Source organism: Glandiceps talaboti, chromosome 6 (assembly GCF_964340395.1).
Source record: "Glandiceps talaboti chromosome 6, keGlaTala1.1, whole genome shotgun sequence".
Taxonomy (NCBI): domain Eukaryota; kingdom Metazoa; phylum Hemichordata; class Enteropneusta; family Spengelidae; genus Glandiceps; species Glandiceps talaboti.
Genome location: NC_135554.1, coordinates 18,110,619 through 18,128,296, shown reverse-complemented (window position 1 = coordinate 18,128,296; position 17,678 = coordinate 18,110,619). Strand labels below are relative to the sequence as shown.

The 17,678-nt window shown below is 37.0% G+C and overlaps 1 protein-coding gene across 1 annotated transcript; it reads left to right on the top strand.

The window, feature by feature from the left end:
- The first annotated feature begins 6,637 nt into the window (after window positions 1–6,637).
- LOC144436627 (transmembrane prolyl 4-hydroxylase-like) lies at window positions 6,638–16,385 on the top strand. Its single transcript, XM_078125454.1, has 9 exons — window positions 6,638–6,869; window positions 7,939–8,023; window positions 11,300–11,451; window positions 12,498–12,559; window positions 12,915–12,949; window positions 13,729–13,888; window positions 14,149–14,316; window positions 14,573–14,663; window positions 15,175–16,385. Exons 1-9 carry the CDS (start codon window positions 6,651–6,653, stop codon window positions 15,412–15,414), a joined length of 1,212 nt encoding a protein of 403 aa, XP_077981580.1. The 5' UTR covers window positions 6,638–6,650; the 3' UTR covers window positions 15,415–16,385.
- Window positions 16,386–17,678: the final 1,293 nt, after the last annotated feature.

Below are 17,678 nucleotides of genomic sequence, written 5' to 3'. Positions count from 1 at the left end.
AAAACCTCCAGGGCTTCTAGGGGGAGACCCCCTAGGAACCCCCCCCCCCCCCACTACATGAGGTGTACACATCCCAGTCTCAAGCTCTTCCCCTACCTCTTTATGTCAAGATGCTATCAAACTTAATATTTCAAAAAAATTTCAAAATATTTGTTTCTTTTTACATGTTGGTGCTGTCTTGTAAAGCTTGGAAATTATTGTCTGAAAGGGCCTGAATAGTCTCAAAATTGACTTTTCAGAGTAAAAATAGAGACAGGGACTTTCAGAGTGCCACACAACATATAAAATACATACACATTACAAATTTACAGGTAAGGAGATTTTAGTTATTCTTGACATTTTTAAAGTAACCAAATATAATTGATATCAAAATCCTGGTCACTATTGAAAAGAATAAAGTCTGATTGCGAGATAAAATAGAATGAAAATTTCTTGTAATGTTGACCCAAGCATAGGCCTGTTGAAAAAGTAAACAGAAGGAGAGTAACATTAAAACATTTCATAGCTGACAAATCAGGTGCGCAGATTTAGGTTTTAAATGGAAATGGGATGTCGTGAAATTTTCCATCTGTTTAATAACAGCGGTAGACGACGGAGTCTGTAGGGCACGGGGAAGTGGTGGGGAGGGAGGATGGTTAAGGGGTTCACTACTAACTAACCGTTGTTTTTCTCGCAGATGAAAGGCTGTTGTAATGGGCAAGGACCATCATTCCACACACGAGGAGGTCTACCATCTCTTACGTCCAACACTAGACAATCTTCATTTAGTGAGTTGTTCGGCTCACCTGGACCCCAACTTAGATACGTTAACAAACTTCCGTCTAAACAACGCCAATCTCCTTCCATCTATGCATAAAATTACAGAAGATTTTGTTTGTAATGATGCAGAATTAGAAGTGTCAAGCAATCCTGTCAACCATATACAACGCGTTATAGGAAGTTACAATCATAGGGACGCGTAAGCTAGGCAATGCTTGTATAGTATACATAGAATATATTACGTTACGAATATGAATAATATTGCTACTTTTACGCCATCTTGCTTATGGACGGATGGATACAAAAATACCATTACCAATTATACTGCCACGAAATAGAGAATCAATCGTCGAGTATACAACAATGTTCGACCAACTGTATCTCTTAGTCTACCTCAAGCTGTGCTAAAAATACCTACATGTACTAACAGCAAGTTTCTCTATCTATTGATCAAAGTGTAATCTTTCACTCCCTGATGTTTAATGATAAACTAATTGTTGATAAGACCATGGACCCTCCACCCACAGGATACGCAACTGCGGCATTTCCTTTGAAGCGAACTCCGTTTGCATACATTAAGTTTAATCAATCCTGTTAAAATAGCAGTGATGAAGACTTCCTTGGAATGGAGGGTCTATAATAAGACCAAGGCTGGCTTGTCACTCCACAGATAGTATTACACATATACACTTACTCACTTCACTCAAACTAATAAACAAACAACTCCAACGTTTGGTGTTCAATTAGAAACTAGAACACAATACAATATTGCAACTTTGTTTGGCCAGATTAGATATCTCCGCAGTGCAGCGTCGCTATCCTGAAGACTCTACTTAAAACTCCACTGGTGAAATATACACTTAGTCTAATTAAACATCATGGAATGAAAGATTACACACTGTGATCAATAGAGAAACTTGCTGCTCGTAGGTAGTTTTAGCACAGCTTGAAACAGACTAAGAGATACAGTTGGTTGAACATTGTTGTATATGGAGAATACGCTATCCGACAGTTGTATCCGTTGCTGGTACAAAGCCTCAATCCATGCAACATTACGCGTCCCTGTGGTTACAATTACCGCCATGGCATTTGACAGCAGAACAGCGAAGATTATTTCCGTTGGGGGTACCCACATAGTTAGGGTATATATAGTTTATGTGCATTAGTTCGGACCCTCCTTTTTAAAATCATTTTACTAAGGTTTGGCCCCTTAATTCTTTGAACGCATGTATGACTTTTGACACCATATTTTGGACGACGTAGGTTCCGATTTTCACAATTTTCAAAACTTTGGATAACGTAGTTTCAAAGTGCCAATCCGAAACTGTTGGCTCCTATTTTCTGGCTGAAAAAAACCTGTATTATAGACAATTAATCGACCTTTCGAATCGAAGTTTCTGGCTGAAATTTACACTTCTGAAGTCTTAGTTTTGATCCTGAACCTGTTTAGCGTTTGTGCTTGTAATTTGAATCCACCAGGCACACCTGTACCATTACCCAGCCAAGTCTCCCGGGGATGGAGGATTTTGATATCTTGTCTATCAAGTTTTTTAGTCTTATAATGTTTATACAACTTCTGTACTTGACATATTAATTGATCAGAAGTCTCCAAAGTGAGGAACAATCTTTAGCTCAATATATACGTACTGTCTTATATTATACAAACAGATTTTGAAATAGAACTGAAGTAGTGATTAGATATGTTTTACTTTTCTTGTAACCATGGGAATTGTTTTGAGATCAAAAAAATATACCATCCGTTATTCGCTTTAATCGTACTCACAATTGTATCATGACATCCCAACCACCAAAAATGATGTTCAGGATGTATTCCTGCATAACGTTTCATATATCCAACTTCGTCAAAAAGGCATTTTCTTCAGCTCCATTAGGAACTGCTAGCGTCGATCCCATGTCGATGCATTTTTGATTCGCATCTGACCATGGCAGTAGTTCATTAGAGCTGAACCAGTAACAAGATGTTTGAAAAGGCACATAACCTATAGAACAATCCCCTGGGAAAAGCAGATGTGAGGCGAGAGAGAGAGAGAGAGAGAGAGAGAGAGAGAGAGAGAGAGAGAGAGAGAGAGAGAGAGAGAGAGAGAGAGAGAGAGAGAGAGAGAGAGAGAGAGAGAGAGAGAGAGAGAGAGAGAGAGAGAGAGAGAGAGACGCACATAGGCGGTCATTGTGATGTGAGAGCTAATATATCTCAGTCTATTCGTTTATTATATAACTTCAAGTACAAAATTAATGTAGGGTACAAATGGTAGCATTTACATTATTAATTTTACATTCAATTTGATTCTATCCATTTACTCCTTTTTAAAGATAGGAAAAATACAAAATCTCTCAAAAGTAGGTATGTACTGGCAGATAATTAAACCAGGATTTAATATCAATTTACGAAGATAATTCAGTTCTAGTGTTGGTTTACATTGTTCATGAAAATGGTGATATTATTTCCAGAAATTATCAAGTCGTCTACATCCCCAGTAGTTCTATAATGACACAGATACGACACAAGTAATTTACATTTCTGTTCCACTTGTACATTAATCTCATTACAAAGAAAGATATACAGTGAAGAAAATTAAACAAAGTCATAAAGGTTGACAATCTCCGTTCACTCGTTAAATTCGTTCTACTAAAAACCCAATGTTTTCCCCAATTAACGTTAAGTTCATACGTTAAAGGTTTCCATTCCACATTTCTACAACCCAAGGTTTTATTTGCAAACTTGTATTTGATTGAACACATCGACAATAATCTCTGTCACTTTGGTGACCAGTAAGAGGTCCTCCTTTCTTGAACCAGTTTGACAAAATTCCATGTTCTGTATAAAGTTTAATTTGCTTCTGTAGAGCATGATTGCTCAGGACTGCTTTCCAGTCGACGTCACAAGGGACTGAATTAAAGACTTTAAAAGCCTCTGTTAGCCAGTGTGAGTGTACATTGTATTTGTCATCAAAACTTTTCAACGCCAAAATTTCCTACCAAATTGACAATGTAAGTAAATCAGAGTTCATAGTAACGATGTACCATAGATGACAGAGAGGGTCCATGGTCCACATACTTATGTATAGTTCAATTATGTACTCACCTTTTACTACTGGAGTCGGTAGTAGAACAACAAATATTAAATCTAGTCTGAACATCCAATTTCTTGCCATCGATATCCCTTTGGTGATTATATTACTGGGGAAGCAGATGACGATCTAAACGTCTTGATATGCTCACTGGAGATTTGCAAAAGAAATTATTTATTTAAACCTTTTTAGTTACATTATTTGTAACTAAGAGGTTTATAAAGGTGCTTCTGAATGTTCCATTTGTAGAATGTGTAGTGTCTTAGTGGATTCTTCGAGGTTGTCTCAAACAGAGCCAGAGGACACTCATATGTATTAATGTTATCGTTATTTCTCCATGCATTACAAAGTATTTCAGTGATAATATATGAAAACTAGGAACGTTCTCCGTCGAATGGGGTATTTGTAGATGTCCAATTTTGTCAATGTTTGACCTCAAAAACGACTTACTCGTAAATACCGTATACACCATGAACAGTATTGCATCACCTGGGGATACACTTATTTTTGTAGCTGTATACATGATAAATCAAATCAAATTTATTTTTAGGTCCGCACCCAAACATCGTCGCCCTCAACGGCGATCATGATTTCAATCCGTTTCTGTACTGCTTAATTATTGATATTTTAAGCTGATCGTACAATAACTCTCCAGTTACAAAGTACAGTTTTAAAATGGTGACCACGCTTTCGTTCAATATTCAAAGAGCAATCACGCAGCGAAAATATTACGCCAGATGTTAAATTTAAATATTCATGGAGGGCGTACATAAAGGTAAAAGTAGGGCAATCGAAGACACGTTGTCATTCCTCGCACAGTAAAGGGCGGAAAGTGCAGTGACCTAAGTACCATTATAGAAGTACATAGCATTCAGTTAGCCAATCGATTAATTAAGGATGCGAAACATAAGAGATATCTCTATAGTTTCTCCACCCACCCTTCTAGTAAAATAGTGAATACTTCGCTCAGACTAAGCCTTTAACAATGCTAGCATCCCAACCTTATAACAATAGGTAGCATTCTTGAGTGGAGTGATATGATTTACACTTGCCACTACACTACCTACATATAATATTGACCACTAATTAACAGATACATTGTCTTTTTATAATAACTGACCAGTTTTAGTGAATAACCTTAATAGTTATTTAATATTAAAAAATATTCCGGTTGTAGCTAATTATACAGGCTTAAGATAACAAGATCGCAATTTCTTGCTTTAATACTAAGCATTTAAACGTACTGCAACTATAGTGATACGGTGAAACATCATCACCTCAAAAGCTATATACATTAGCTGCAACGGGAACGTTACGTATTCGAAACTGTTTTGTTGGATACGACCTAATAGGGAACTTGCAATCCAGACTGAGCATGCTCAGACGCAAAGGACTATGGGGTTATCTAGGGTTATCTTTGGTTACCATAATACCTAATCTGGAGCTACTGATAAAATTAACCTCCCACAATTGTCAGGGTAACTATGAATTGATTACTTGTGGTTACAGACAATGTATCAACATTGTTTACAATACTAATTGATTAGCAATTATTATCACATTTCCCATGAGGCAACATTCAACATGGCGGGTTTGCAAGTTCCCTATTGTTATATTGTACACTCTGAATAGTATTGAATCACCTGTGGTGTAGCAATACACATACGTGTAGCATGTTGCAATATATCCAATCAATTTGATTTTGGGGTCCGCACCCAAAAATCAGCGCTCCAGATGTATCACCATTTCAGCTTATTACTATACTGCTTATACATGAAATAGACATCGAATTAACATGTACAATGTCTCTAATTATTGGTGTTTGATCATTTTCTGTGAATGTATTGGTGGTTGTTTGATCGAAAACACCCCATGACCAGCAGTTTGAATCAGCAAGTGCCGTTTTAATTGAAGACAGTCAAGATAGACTGTAATGTTTATCATGGACAATTCCTTCCATGTATGTTGTAATACTTACAGAAAATATATATGATAATTACTCGGTATGTCAAGTTTTGAAGTTTTGGATCGGGTGCGGGATCTCTGAACTCTGTTTAGTCTAGCCACTCCTCGAAATTTCTTAAATGTTCTCCAAAATGTAAATCACCATAAGATATTGCAAATTACCACTGTTTCACGAGTTAATTATTAGCATTCCCTAATAAAAGTGTTTATTTCACGACATATATCACATGTTCGGTCAGTAACCCGGAAAAGTGTTTGTGTCATCGCAGACTACACGTCTTTGTGGAAATACCTGATTGTCTTTTCTTCCACAAGTCAGTTATTTATTGGTTAGATAGTAGTTATACGTGTATATTGCCATCGTGTCGACCAATTGATGTCCTCCACATATATCTATGCAACAAGTCAATGATCTCCGGTAAGACCAACGTGTACATATGTTATATGTGATAGTGTTGAAAGCGAGATGTCAATATGGTTCATCTTAATACATTATGAATGTGGCCTTTTTTTCCATTTATTAATAACATTTTGAGAGTTTGATTCATGAAATTATTTTTTAAACTGATTCAAATTTAATTCAAATTTAATTTAAATATAGTAAGGTTTATTAGTTGATGAAACATGCAAATAAAAATTAATTTATCTTCAGTGTCGAGAAAAGAAATAGAAATTCTACAAATTCGACTGAAGAGATGTGATGATGTAGAGGTGTTGATTATAATATGTATGTGACACGCCCTCACTAAAACAGGTCTGCGGCCTATAAAAGTATGTATTGGAAAGGTTATTTCGTTCATTGGACCTGAATGATACAAGTGATTTCTACCTTCCACCAAAATGTTTCTTCGACGTGCTTTGCTACTTTGTCTCGCTTTCACTTCCATTGTGACGTATATGAACGCAGAAGAAACCGAAGCTGATCATGACCATGAACACGACCATGCCGATATCTACAAAGACCCTGAAGCAAGCAATGAAACTTGTAAAAAGAACGGTGATGGGAACTGCATAGACGATGAAGAAGAATTCGAGTTGTACAGACTGGATGGAGTTAAGGTAAAATTCATTCCTATTAATTAATTATACGTTAACCCAAAAGTCTGGAAGGTTTTTTTTAGATAAATGATATCAGAGAAATACAAATAACCGCAGGTAGTTCATCAAGTCTTTCTGCAACTTTTTTAATCATGTCAATAATTTATGTGTTCCATGAACGATAGCATATGCTATGATGAATATGGAACGTCCATAATGTCGTGTCCTAAATTTTTTGACAGCGTTAAATAATATTTATTTACTAAAAGAGTGACGAAAAGTCTCTAGTTTTAAATTATATCACGTATATTTATCATACATGTTGTGATGTGCGTGTGTAACTAAAGGGCGATTTCTTACAAATACGTGTAATTTATCAAATACGTGCATATGGATGATACTGAGGCAAATAAAGTTTGTTTGCATTAAATGCATGTTTCCTTTTTGTATGTTAACTGACTCTGTCATGTCAGTGGTTTATATTTTGATACATTGGGTACAAACGATTTTAAGGAAAACGTATTAAACACAAATTTAATGTTGGATAATACAGACATCTTCAAAAGCTCATTCTCCAGATCCCACGAACAATCATAGAAGGGAACAAGCTGGTAGATAGTAGTGCATTCAATACTGGACCTGTCGATGCCTTCAAAGCATCCATGAAGCACTGCTATGTGTCTTCGTCCCCCGTCGATCACAAAACCAGTTATCTGGTCATTCGACGTATTTATACAGACACAGATACAGGATAGTTACCGCTAAGTTGCGGTTACCCATGCGAAAAGGATCAATCGTTATATATTTTGTCTCATTTGCAATTCTAACATTTGGTTTTTGATGGATGTTTTCACAAGAGACATTCGTGTTCGATTCGGTTTCCCATTACAAAAAAAACCTATGAGCTAACAATTTGTGTATGAAGGATACAATAATGATTATTTGCTATTCGTCGAACTTTCATCAATTTCAAATCACTCGTTTTGTATTGTATGTGATATTGACAAAGTCTGGTATATTTCTCACACCAATTTACATTTATATCAATTTATAATCACTTCGATTAATTTCCTAATGTTGGTTTCTGTAGGTTGGGTATTCGAAGAAAGTGAAACTTATGCCGGATAGATTTCATCATATAAACACATTAAATATGATAAAGCCATTAATACTAGGTAAGTAGATTTCGGTCTATAAATCCACTTCAGTATTAATAATGCATGTCATAAGACAAACAAAGACATTGGTACTGTCTCCATCCAGGTTATATCCTCCAACTAAGCCCCCTCCCACCCCCCACCCCTCACCACCGCCCACCAAAAGTCACCATTGACTTTATATGCTCACTCTGTTCCCTATTGTAAGTCTGCAGCAATCTAGTTTTCTCATACAGAAAGCTCCCCGGCAATACAATTCAGCGATAGGGATGTCACATCGTGCGCAATCACAGCGTGCTTCTAAAAGAAAAGACGATAAAGAAAGCCATACATACATACATACATACATACATACATACATACATACATACATACATACATACATACATACATACGTACGTACATACGTACATAAATAAATACATACATACATACATACATACATACATACATACATACATACATACGTACATAAATACATACATACATACATACATACATACATACATACATACATACATACATACATACATACATACATAAATACATACATACATACATACGTACATACATACGTACATACATACATACATACATACATACATACATACATACATACATACATACATACAGATCGATTTCAATCAACGTTGCCGTATGGCAATTTTTCTAGATCGTGGATTCGAGACTACTTAATTGTAATATATTGAAAGCATTTGCTTCTATTTGCGTTTCGTTTCAACAAATGATTTGAAAAGGTCATATTTTCACGGCATGCCATCAAATACGGTGGTGTCAGTGATTATCTATTGCCTCGCGACAGAATACAATTATACTTAATCCATAAACCATACGTTTTAGATTCACTCAATTAATGGAACGTGTCACAGTCTTCTGTCTATACATATATTTATATTTCATATTTCATATTTCATATTTTATACATATTGATTGGCAAATTATTCAAGTTAAAAATAGTTAGAAAACAAAAAAGAGACACAGAATTAGTTACTGTCATACAGAAATTAGTTATGAATGAGAAGTAAAAATATACTATTAGGCATTCAAAAGCAGCAATTGTGTTGATGCATACTTTTTCATCCACTTCCAACGACCTGCAAAAAATAGAGTGAAAGGAATTCAGTTCGATCACACAAAATAAAGTCAAAATTACTACCAATTCAGAAAGACTATAACATTTGAATTGTGTGGCACAAATTGAATGTTTCAACATCTCTCACAATGTTTTTTGTTACGAATTACACAAAGTACAGGCACTGATAGCACGCGCACATGAAATGTTACATTTTATCTCACTGTGAACAACAAATTAACAGTTTTGTGTTTGAATCTTCCTTGCTTCATCCGACAATGATGTTGATTTGTGTTCACACTGAAACAAAAAATATCATTTTATAGGTTTGTGCGCTATCAGTGTAATGTAATTTGTTCATGTAACTTGTCACATTGTGTGTGAGATGTAAAAAAAAGATCACGCTGCCTAATTGAAACTCTATAGGCACTCTAGTTTGGTAGTATCAAGTATTTTTTCAGACAGAAAAGCAATCAGGGCTATATACTATGTGTAATGGTGGGCGGATGGAAACAAAGGCAATCTCAGTAGCCTGACATTTAGTATGTGGACTGCCACGTATGTCACGATTGTCAGGATAATATATAGTTTCCATACATATGTTCTGACAGAGAGGAGATACAACTTTAGGACCGGTGTTCTTTTCGATCCATCACTCTATTGTATTCACTGAATGCATGGGAAACTCTCGCCATATGGGCAAAGCAGATCTTTGTGATTGGGGGACGAAGAACACACACGCAATCGACATGTTTGTATGCTATCAATACACTCTACTATTAGACCAAATATGTCTCCTCTTGTACAAAATGGGAAATTATAACAGAAATTTAAACTCCAAATGAATTTTAGTCGCTAAGTATTTACTTAAAAATTTCGAAAAATTTTAATCCAATGTACACTTTTGTATTATAAAATCAATGTGATAAAAGTGATATTCGAATGTGCGCATGCGCTATAAACTAGAGCGGTGTTGCTTAGTAACCACCAACTTTAAACCTCGTGTAACATGATTCAGACAATAACCAATGCTAGTCGCGTCTGTCTCATAGCAACTACGAATGATAATATGTTGCAACCAATTTCAAAGCTCGCCGAAACAGTATGTGTCACACGTGTATTTCTATCTTAGTTCATACGTATACAATATTGGTAGGTAAGCTGGTCACTCTTAACCATTCGCCCATCACGACTCCCACAAATCAATTAAAAAGAAAAAAAAACACACCAAAACAAACTTTTTTTTATTAAAATCGAAGCAAAAATAGATAAGTAGGTCCATGCACAGTCGCTCGTGAAGTTACTAGTTCACAGAGATTTACGTTAGCGGAGAACTACGATAGTGTGGCTGTCAAGCGGAGCTGCAAGCCCATGCTACTTTTTTGCAATGACATTTATAATTGTATAGGTCTCTCAGTCAAAAGAGGTCATTGACTCACTCGGTCAAAAAAGGGTCATAGGCGTTACTCGGTTAGAGAGGTCATAGGGTCAAGAGATCATAGGCGTTACTTCTAATTTATAAACGAGATTTGAGTGATTTACAGATGTGATATATTCTTATTCCGTGGTTAATTTATCCTTCTTTCACTCATGGTGGGAAGGGGAAACCCACAAATTAAAACCTGACAGACTGTTGCATATACCCTCTATGTATATAACGGCTTGGGCAGCGCTTTCCCAAACTTAGTATAATACGACATTCATGCTACCAGCTGTGGTTTAGAAGTCTAATACAGAACACGATGATATCTTACAGGTTATCCCACACTGTGCGCAGACGCAAACCTCTTTACAATTATTACCCCGATCATGGACACATAGTGGCACAACTACCCCGCTTTATACTTCCTCAACTCAGAGAGGAGCATTCAATTCATTGCAGCCCAAGATTATGTCTACACACCTTTCGCATCGCATCTTACTAGGATTCCAATTGCAATCGCATACATATAGTTTGGTTGACTGGGTTGGAATAACATTTGAGTTGTACACAATAAAACTATTCGTCCCCTTTATTCTTAGAAGAGATCCTAGAGACATGCTTTAATAATTTCCGATATCTTCATCCTCCTCCTCCTCCTCCTCCTCCTCCTCCTCATCATCATCATCATCATCATCATCATCATCATCATCATCATCATCATCATCATCATCATCATCATCATCATCATCATCATCATCATCATTGCAATTGTTTTCAGAAATTCCTGAGTTTGTCACCGATGAAGAGGCTGAATATCTCATAAACTATGCCGAGGAGAAGGGAATGCAGGAAGCGTTGGTAAAGTTGGAGGCGAGAAATCGTATAGTTATCAGAGACTTAGACGGAAACCAAGAACTAACGACAGATGAGGTATGGTACATTACATCATTTTATTGCGATTGTTCCCGATTGTTTGCTCATACCATTGAAAAAAAATTGACACACACCTCCGTCACAGTTGCAAAATGAGGCGCCCCCCCCCCCCCAACAATATTGTATACCATTCTCGCAAACCAGAGGTGTTATTTCTTCCGCGAACTTCGAAATAACGACCTGTATTGACGGCACGTTTTGGACGGTGCCGTAAAAGAGGCTGTGGTTTGCGACGATGAGAGACAACAATTACTACGCCGACAAGAACCAAATCTACAAAAGCCACTAATTATATTAACGGGACAAAAACTACACAGTTACACAAATAATTCACAATTTATTATAATTCATGTATTTTATACTTTGACAATAAGTGGCGACATAGTCATAATAACTATGCATCTGTGACCATGCTCACAATGTTTTGTTATCGCCGTAAAACCACAGGCCGCCTCTTTACGGCACCATTAGAGACAAACGCACAGAGGTGCGCTCAGTACACGTTGTAGCCAGAAGATATGCACTGGCTTGCGTAGTTTGGATTCCAACTGTGGTCTACTAATCACAGTCTGGTCAAACGAGTCCTGAGATGAACTTTAAAATTCACCCACAGCCACCCACACAGTCATTAACATCATGTCTTTGTTAATCAATCACAAAATTCTGACCAATAACACAGTCCCTCATAAAGTTAGTGTTTACTGGGGCAGTTTTGTAATTTCCAAATATGGTATATTTGTCAGCTTAGGATGCTACTTATACACTATTTACGTCACTATAGCAGTTGGGGGTTCACTGATAAGATGAACAACTTTTTGTAGTAATCGAGGGAGTTTGACAAGACTGTGGTTAGTAGACCACAGTTGGAATCCAGACTTGACGTCATGAATGCAGTGTAACGAAATTTGAAATATTTTCTCGACTTCGTTCTTTTTGATATTTATTACAATTACAACATATGTTAGTACATCTTTTATTTTACTCGGGGGAAATGAAATATATATACTTACTTATATTTTTATATTTTTCTTCCTTTTCCGAAGATGAGGTTTACTTTAGAAGATAGTTTTTTTCTGTTCTTCGATGAACGAGATCTTTTTAAAATGTAAGTGGAGTACTTAATTACTTACAGCCTTTCTCACACATAGGAAGAAATGAAAGACTAATTAAAGAACTACATATACTGCAGTAGCTTGTAACAGTTATTGGGACGTTTTTTTGTAGATCATCTGAAGTGTGTGTGTGTGTGTGTGTGTGTGTGTGTGTGTGTGTGTGTGTGTGAGTGTGTGTGTGTGTGTGTGTGAGAGAGAGAGGGGGACACACACACACATAGACAGAGACAGGCAGAGACAGACATAGACAGAGACAGACAGACAGACAGACAGACAGACAGACAGACAGACAGATAGGCTCGTACAAAACTGGACACTTTTTCATTTGTGTCATATTTTAATTTTCAGATACGACACAACGGAGCTCGACAAAGACCACGATGGTAATGATTTCTCATTTGTTATACTGTAACTACAGGGGGACCCAAGCCCAATTTGTTCTTTAGTGTACAACGAACAGAAATGCGCAATTAAAAATCAACAATCAAGAGAGAGAAAATATCAACTCACAAAAATATATATATGTGCAACACATAATTTTATATCAATAAGATATTGATGTTACCGTTTCTCGGTAACCATTATTAAAGGGGTGGTGGTGGTGGTGGTGGTGGTGGTGGTGGTGGTGGTGGTGGTGGTGGTGGTGGTATTTAAGGTGATGTGGACATAATAGCATTTTAGTAGTCGTTTTGTGCAAACTTATATTAACATTTAATGCAGTGTTCTATTGGGCCTTAAAGTATGCCGTGACGCCGCGGGGCTCCCTCATGTGTTAGCAATATATTTTCATTAATTTCTTGTTATTCGGTGTGTCTTTATTGTAAACAAAAAAATTCACGTTATGAGCCTGAATTCCCTGTGCTGCATATTGAACATTTACATTCAGTACATTCATGTGTGTAAGAAACATAACAGTTACACAGGAATACATGTACACAGCAAATGCACGATATTTAATATCTGTACGGTGGCCCATAGATACCACAGCGTGATCGTGTGTTGCTGTATGTCAGACTACTTTTGAAAATATAATCATCTGAGGTTGTAGTAAATTTGTGTACGATTTTAATGTCAAAAATCAACGTTGTGTGAAGTCACTTGCCATGGTAACAGTTGCCATCACAACAAGAATATTAGGAGAAATGTGTTTTCTCGTTCATAGATATACTAACTAAAGAAGAACTGGAGGGCTACGGAATGGAAGAGTTTCAGAAACTAATTCTGGGTCGTGCGGAAGAGTGGCCACTTGTACAACCAAGTAAATATCAATATATTAATGTCAAGAAGACTGATGATGACGTCATCAACAGAATTAAAGACAGGTGAGGCCGTGTTACACTGATAGATCAGTTTGATAAACACTTCTATTTGGTTGATTTTTTTCAATACATTTACTTCCAGGTGAACGAAAACTTTATATTCATAAATTGTGTCAGTATGGTCAAATAAACATCGTCTGCATTGATTTTCACAAATGGGTTTAAAACTTGAAAAATAAGTCTGATTGGGTTTTTACTTTAAAATAATGTGTTTCTAGAATGTAACTGGATTATTGTCGCTAATACACTTGTTTTTCCCCCAGGATTGCCAAATTATTAAGACTCCCTAACTCGATAGTAAAAAATGGTGACCTCCACATTGATAAATATAATGAGGGTGGTTATCAGAGCGGACATATTGATTCGTCTCCGAGGGCTCAACATCTACCTTGCTGTCATCAAACCGATGCTTCTAAATGCAGGGGTTGCAGGTGAGGGAAATTTTGTTTTGATTTGAAAATGTTTTCTTCTTGTACAAAAAGGCCATGCAAATGAGATCTTTATAAACAACTAAAGTCTATTTTGGTAACAATGTAAACGGTCCATGTGATAAGCAATGATGCAGTATCATTTTTCCTTTCATTTGATGTCGAATATTCCCGCCAGGGCAAACAAAGCAAATTTATCTCCATCTTTGGCGCCTTAAGTATCATTTTATTAACTACATTGTGGATGTTTATTTACCAGGTATGCATCACTTGAAATATATCTAAGTGACGTAGAAGATGGAGGAGAAAGTACATTCCAAATAGCAAATAATGAAACTTTTGACGACGAGGTGAGTATTAAATATTGGTCAATCGCGCGCGCGCGCGCGCGCGTGTGTGTGTGTGTGTGTGTGTGTGTGTGCGCGCGCGTGTGTGTGTGTGTGTGTGTCTGTGTCTGCCTGTGTCTGCGTCTGTGTGTCTGTGTCTGTCTGTCTGTATGTGTCTGTGTCCGTGTCTGTCTGTCTGTCTGTCTGTCTGTCTGTCTGTGTCTGTGTCTGTGTGTCTGTGTCTGTGACTGTCTCTCTGCTGTGTGTATGTGTGTGTGTCTGTGTGTGTGTGTCACACACTCTATCTATTAACAATAATCTATGTATCTATGTTATGCAAACACACATGCACACACTGGGGTCATGAACCCACCCCACCCCCACCCCCACCTTGAGGAAAATACGATTTCAAAAGTACCACCGATACTCAACTTGCCAAAACATATTTCATTTTATTCTCTCAGTACATGATATTAAAAAGCCAATGCACAAATGTTAATATATTTTTTTATTATCTCATTACGTTCAATTCTAGACCTTTCTTCGAAGCTCATGCCGAAATATGGCGACGAAATGTCACAAGTCTAAACTGCATTTCAAACCCGAGAAAGGAAAGGCATTAGTTTGGTATAATCATTTCGTTGATGGTGAGACTGGCGGGTTAGGTGAAATCGACGTCTATGCTTGGCATGGAGAATGTCCAGTCATAGCAGGAACCAAGTGGGTTCTAACATTTGAGATCAACGTAGATGATAATAGCAAGGCAGGGGAGTAATTGGAAAGAGTGACCCTGAAGAGGCAATACAGATGACAATTAAATTATTGTTGTTCTTACATATCCACCATTTCCCTTCGTATTCTCTCTCATAAAACTATTTTGCCATAATCCTACATCCCTAGGGCCTATCCCTAATCCTTTTCTAACCCCCTCCCCTCCTCTCCTCTTGCCATTGCCTTTGTTTTCCCATATCTAGTTTACATCTCCCTCTTTATATATATTTCCCTTATTTCTCTCACCCCTTCCCCTCTCCGTCGACGCGTCATATCCCTCTCTTATCTCCCAGTCTTTTTAACTCTGTCTTTCTCCCCCCCCCCTTCCCTTCCTGGCCTTTGTTCATAGTCATTTATTCACTTTATATGTTTCAAAACAGTTTTAAGCGAAGAGGCCAATCCTTCAACTGTTTGAAAGCAGACTATTTAGAATCTTACCTTTTTCAATCCCCTCTTACTTAACTTCCTCCTTTTCATGAAATTTTCGGGATGAAGGAAAATTACATGTATCAATGAAAAATTTATTTATACTATAATAAATATCCATCTATTTTAGGATCAGAATTTTTTTTTTAAATGTAAAATCTAGGTGGCATTTATATACCCACCCTAACATTTTGTGATTCGATATGTTTGGGTGTTTATAGAGCAATACTAATAATTGTATCAATATTACTTCTTCAATAAATACTACAAAATATTACAGTTATTTCCGGAAATTTAAGCTTGTTCTTTGGAAAAAAATTGTGTTATTTTTATATGGTGTATTAAAGGGACATAGTACTGAGCCACATCCATTTATGAAAAAAAAGACGAAAGATTTTACACTTTGGCCACTGGGCGTATTGTTCAGAAGAAAGGACGCATCTTGAAAAATACATGTCTTTCGATTTTCGTCCACTTTTAGCCCGTTATTTAGGGGTATCTTAGGAATGCAAAACGATTGTTAGATCTTATTTTGCAGTTAGTGGTGAGTTGAAGTACTAAATTTCTCCATTGATTTACTGGACTGAATTGGAATACATAGAACTCCTTGTAGCTCAGAAAGAACTTCGAATGATGGTTGTTCTGAAACGCTGGCCCAGTTTATCAACAAAAATTTCCAGACCATGAATGATCATTCTACTTTGCATTGTCTTTAGTCCCGACCCTGTATAAAGTTTTCTGGTTTAGTAGAATTTTGTGTGAAATAGTTCAATCTACATATCATGACGATTATAGTTGAATAGAAGTTTATACTTGGCTCCATTTTATCTACTCGCGCGCACCGATAAAAAAAAACTAGCCGAGTATACGTTTTTGGGAGAGATTTATACTGCGTATTTAAAAGTTTAGTATTAAGACAGCTTTCGACTAGCACCTCTTACAGCCTTGCCCAATAGCTGCCACTAGATGGCGTAGTAGTAGATTGGGACTGAAAGTGACGTCTGTGGTTATAGGCCGCAACAGATAATCATAGATCAGGTGGTTGGTGTCGTTTTCCTTTTCTGTTCAAGATGGTTTCCTTTTTACGTATATTTATCTTTTCATATGAAGCTAACAAAAAATTAAACCATTTTTTTTAAAAGACAAAAAAAAACCCTGAGAGAATGGTGAAGCTGCGTGAACTATGTTCCTTTAACATTTCGATTTCCAAACCAATGTTTTTACTACTCAAATATTCAACAATTTTCATTTCGTTAAGAACTTGTCTGATTGTGTACAATCCTCGGATGATGAATAAAGTAACACCTGTATCTGTAACTATTATGTTGTATGGTTTCTTTGATCTTGTATTTCCCCAACACACAGACACACACACACACACACACACACACACACACACACGCACACACACAGACAGACACAGACACACACACACACAGACACACACACACACAGACAGACAGACAGACAGACAGACAGACACAGACACAGACACACACACAGACAGACACAGACACAGACACACACACAGACAGACAGACACACACACACACAGACACAGACACACAGACAGACACAGACACACACAGACAGACACAGACACACACACACACACACAGACACACACACACACACACACACACACACACACACACACACACCATGCATGACACAATTTTGCTGTTGTAATTTGCTAATTCGGAGGATAGGTTGGTGGGAATTTGCTTGAAAATGAAAATAACAGAAATACTGTGAACACATTTTTTGCATTGCCCCCCCCCCCCCTTCAGTACTCTTTGACACTCTGGTACTATTTGTTAATCAGCACCAATAGAATTTAGA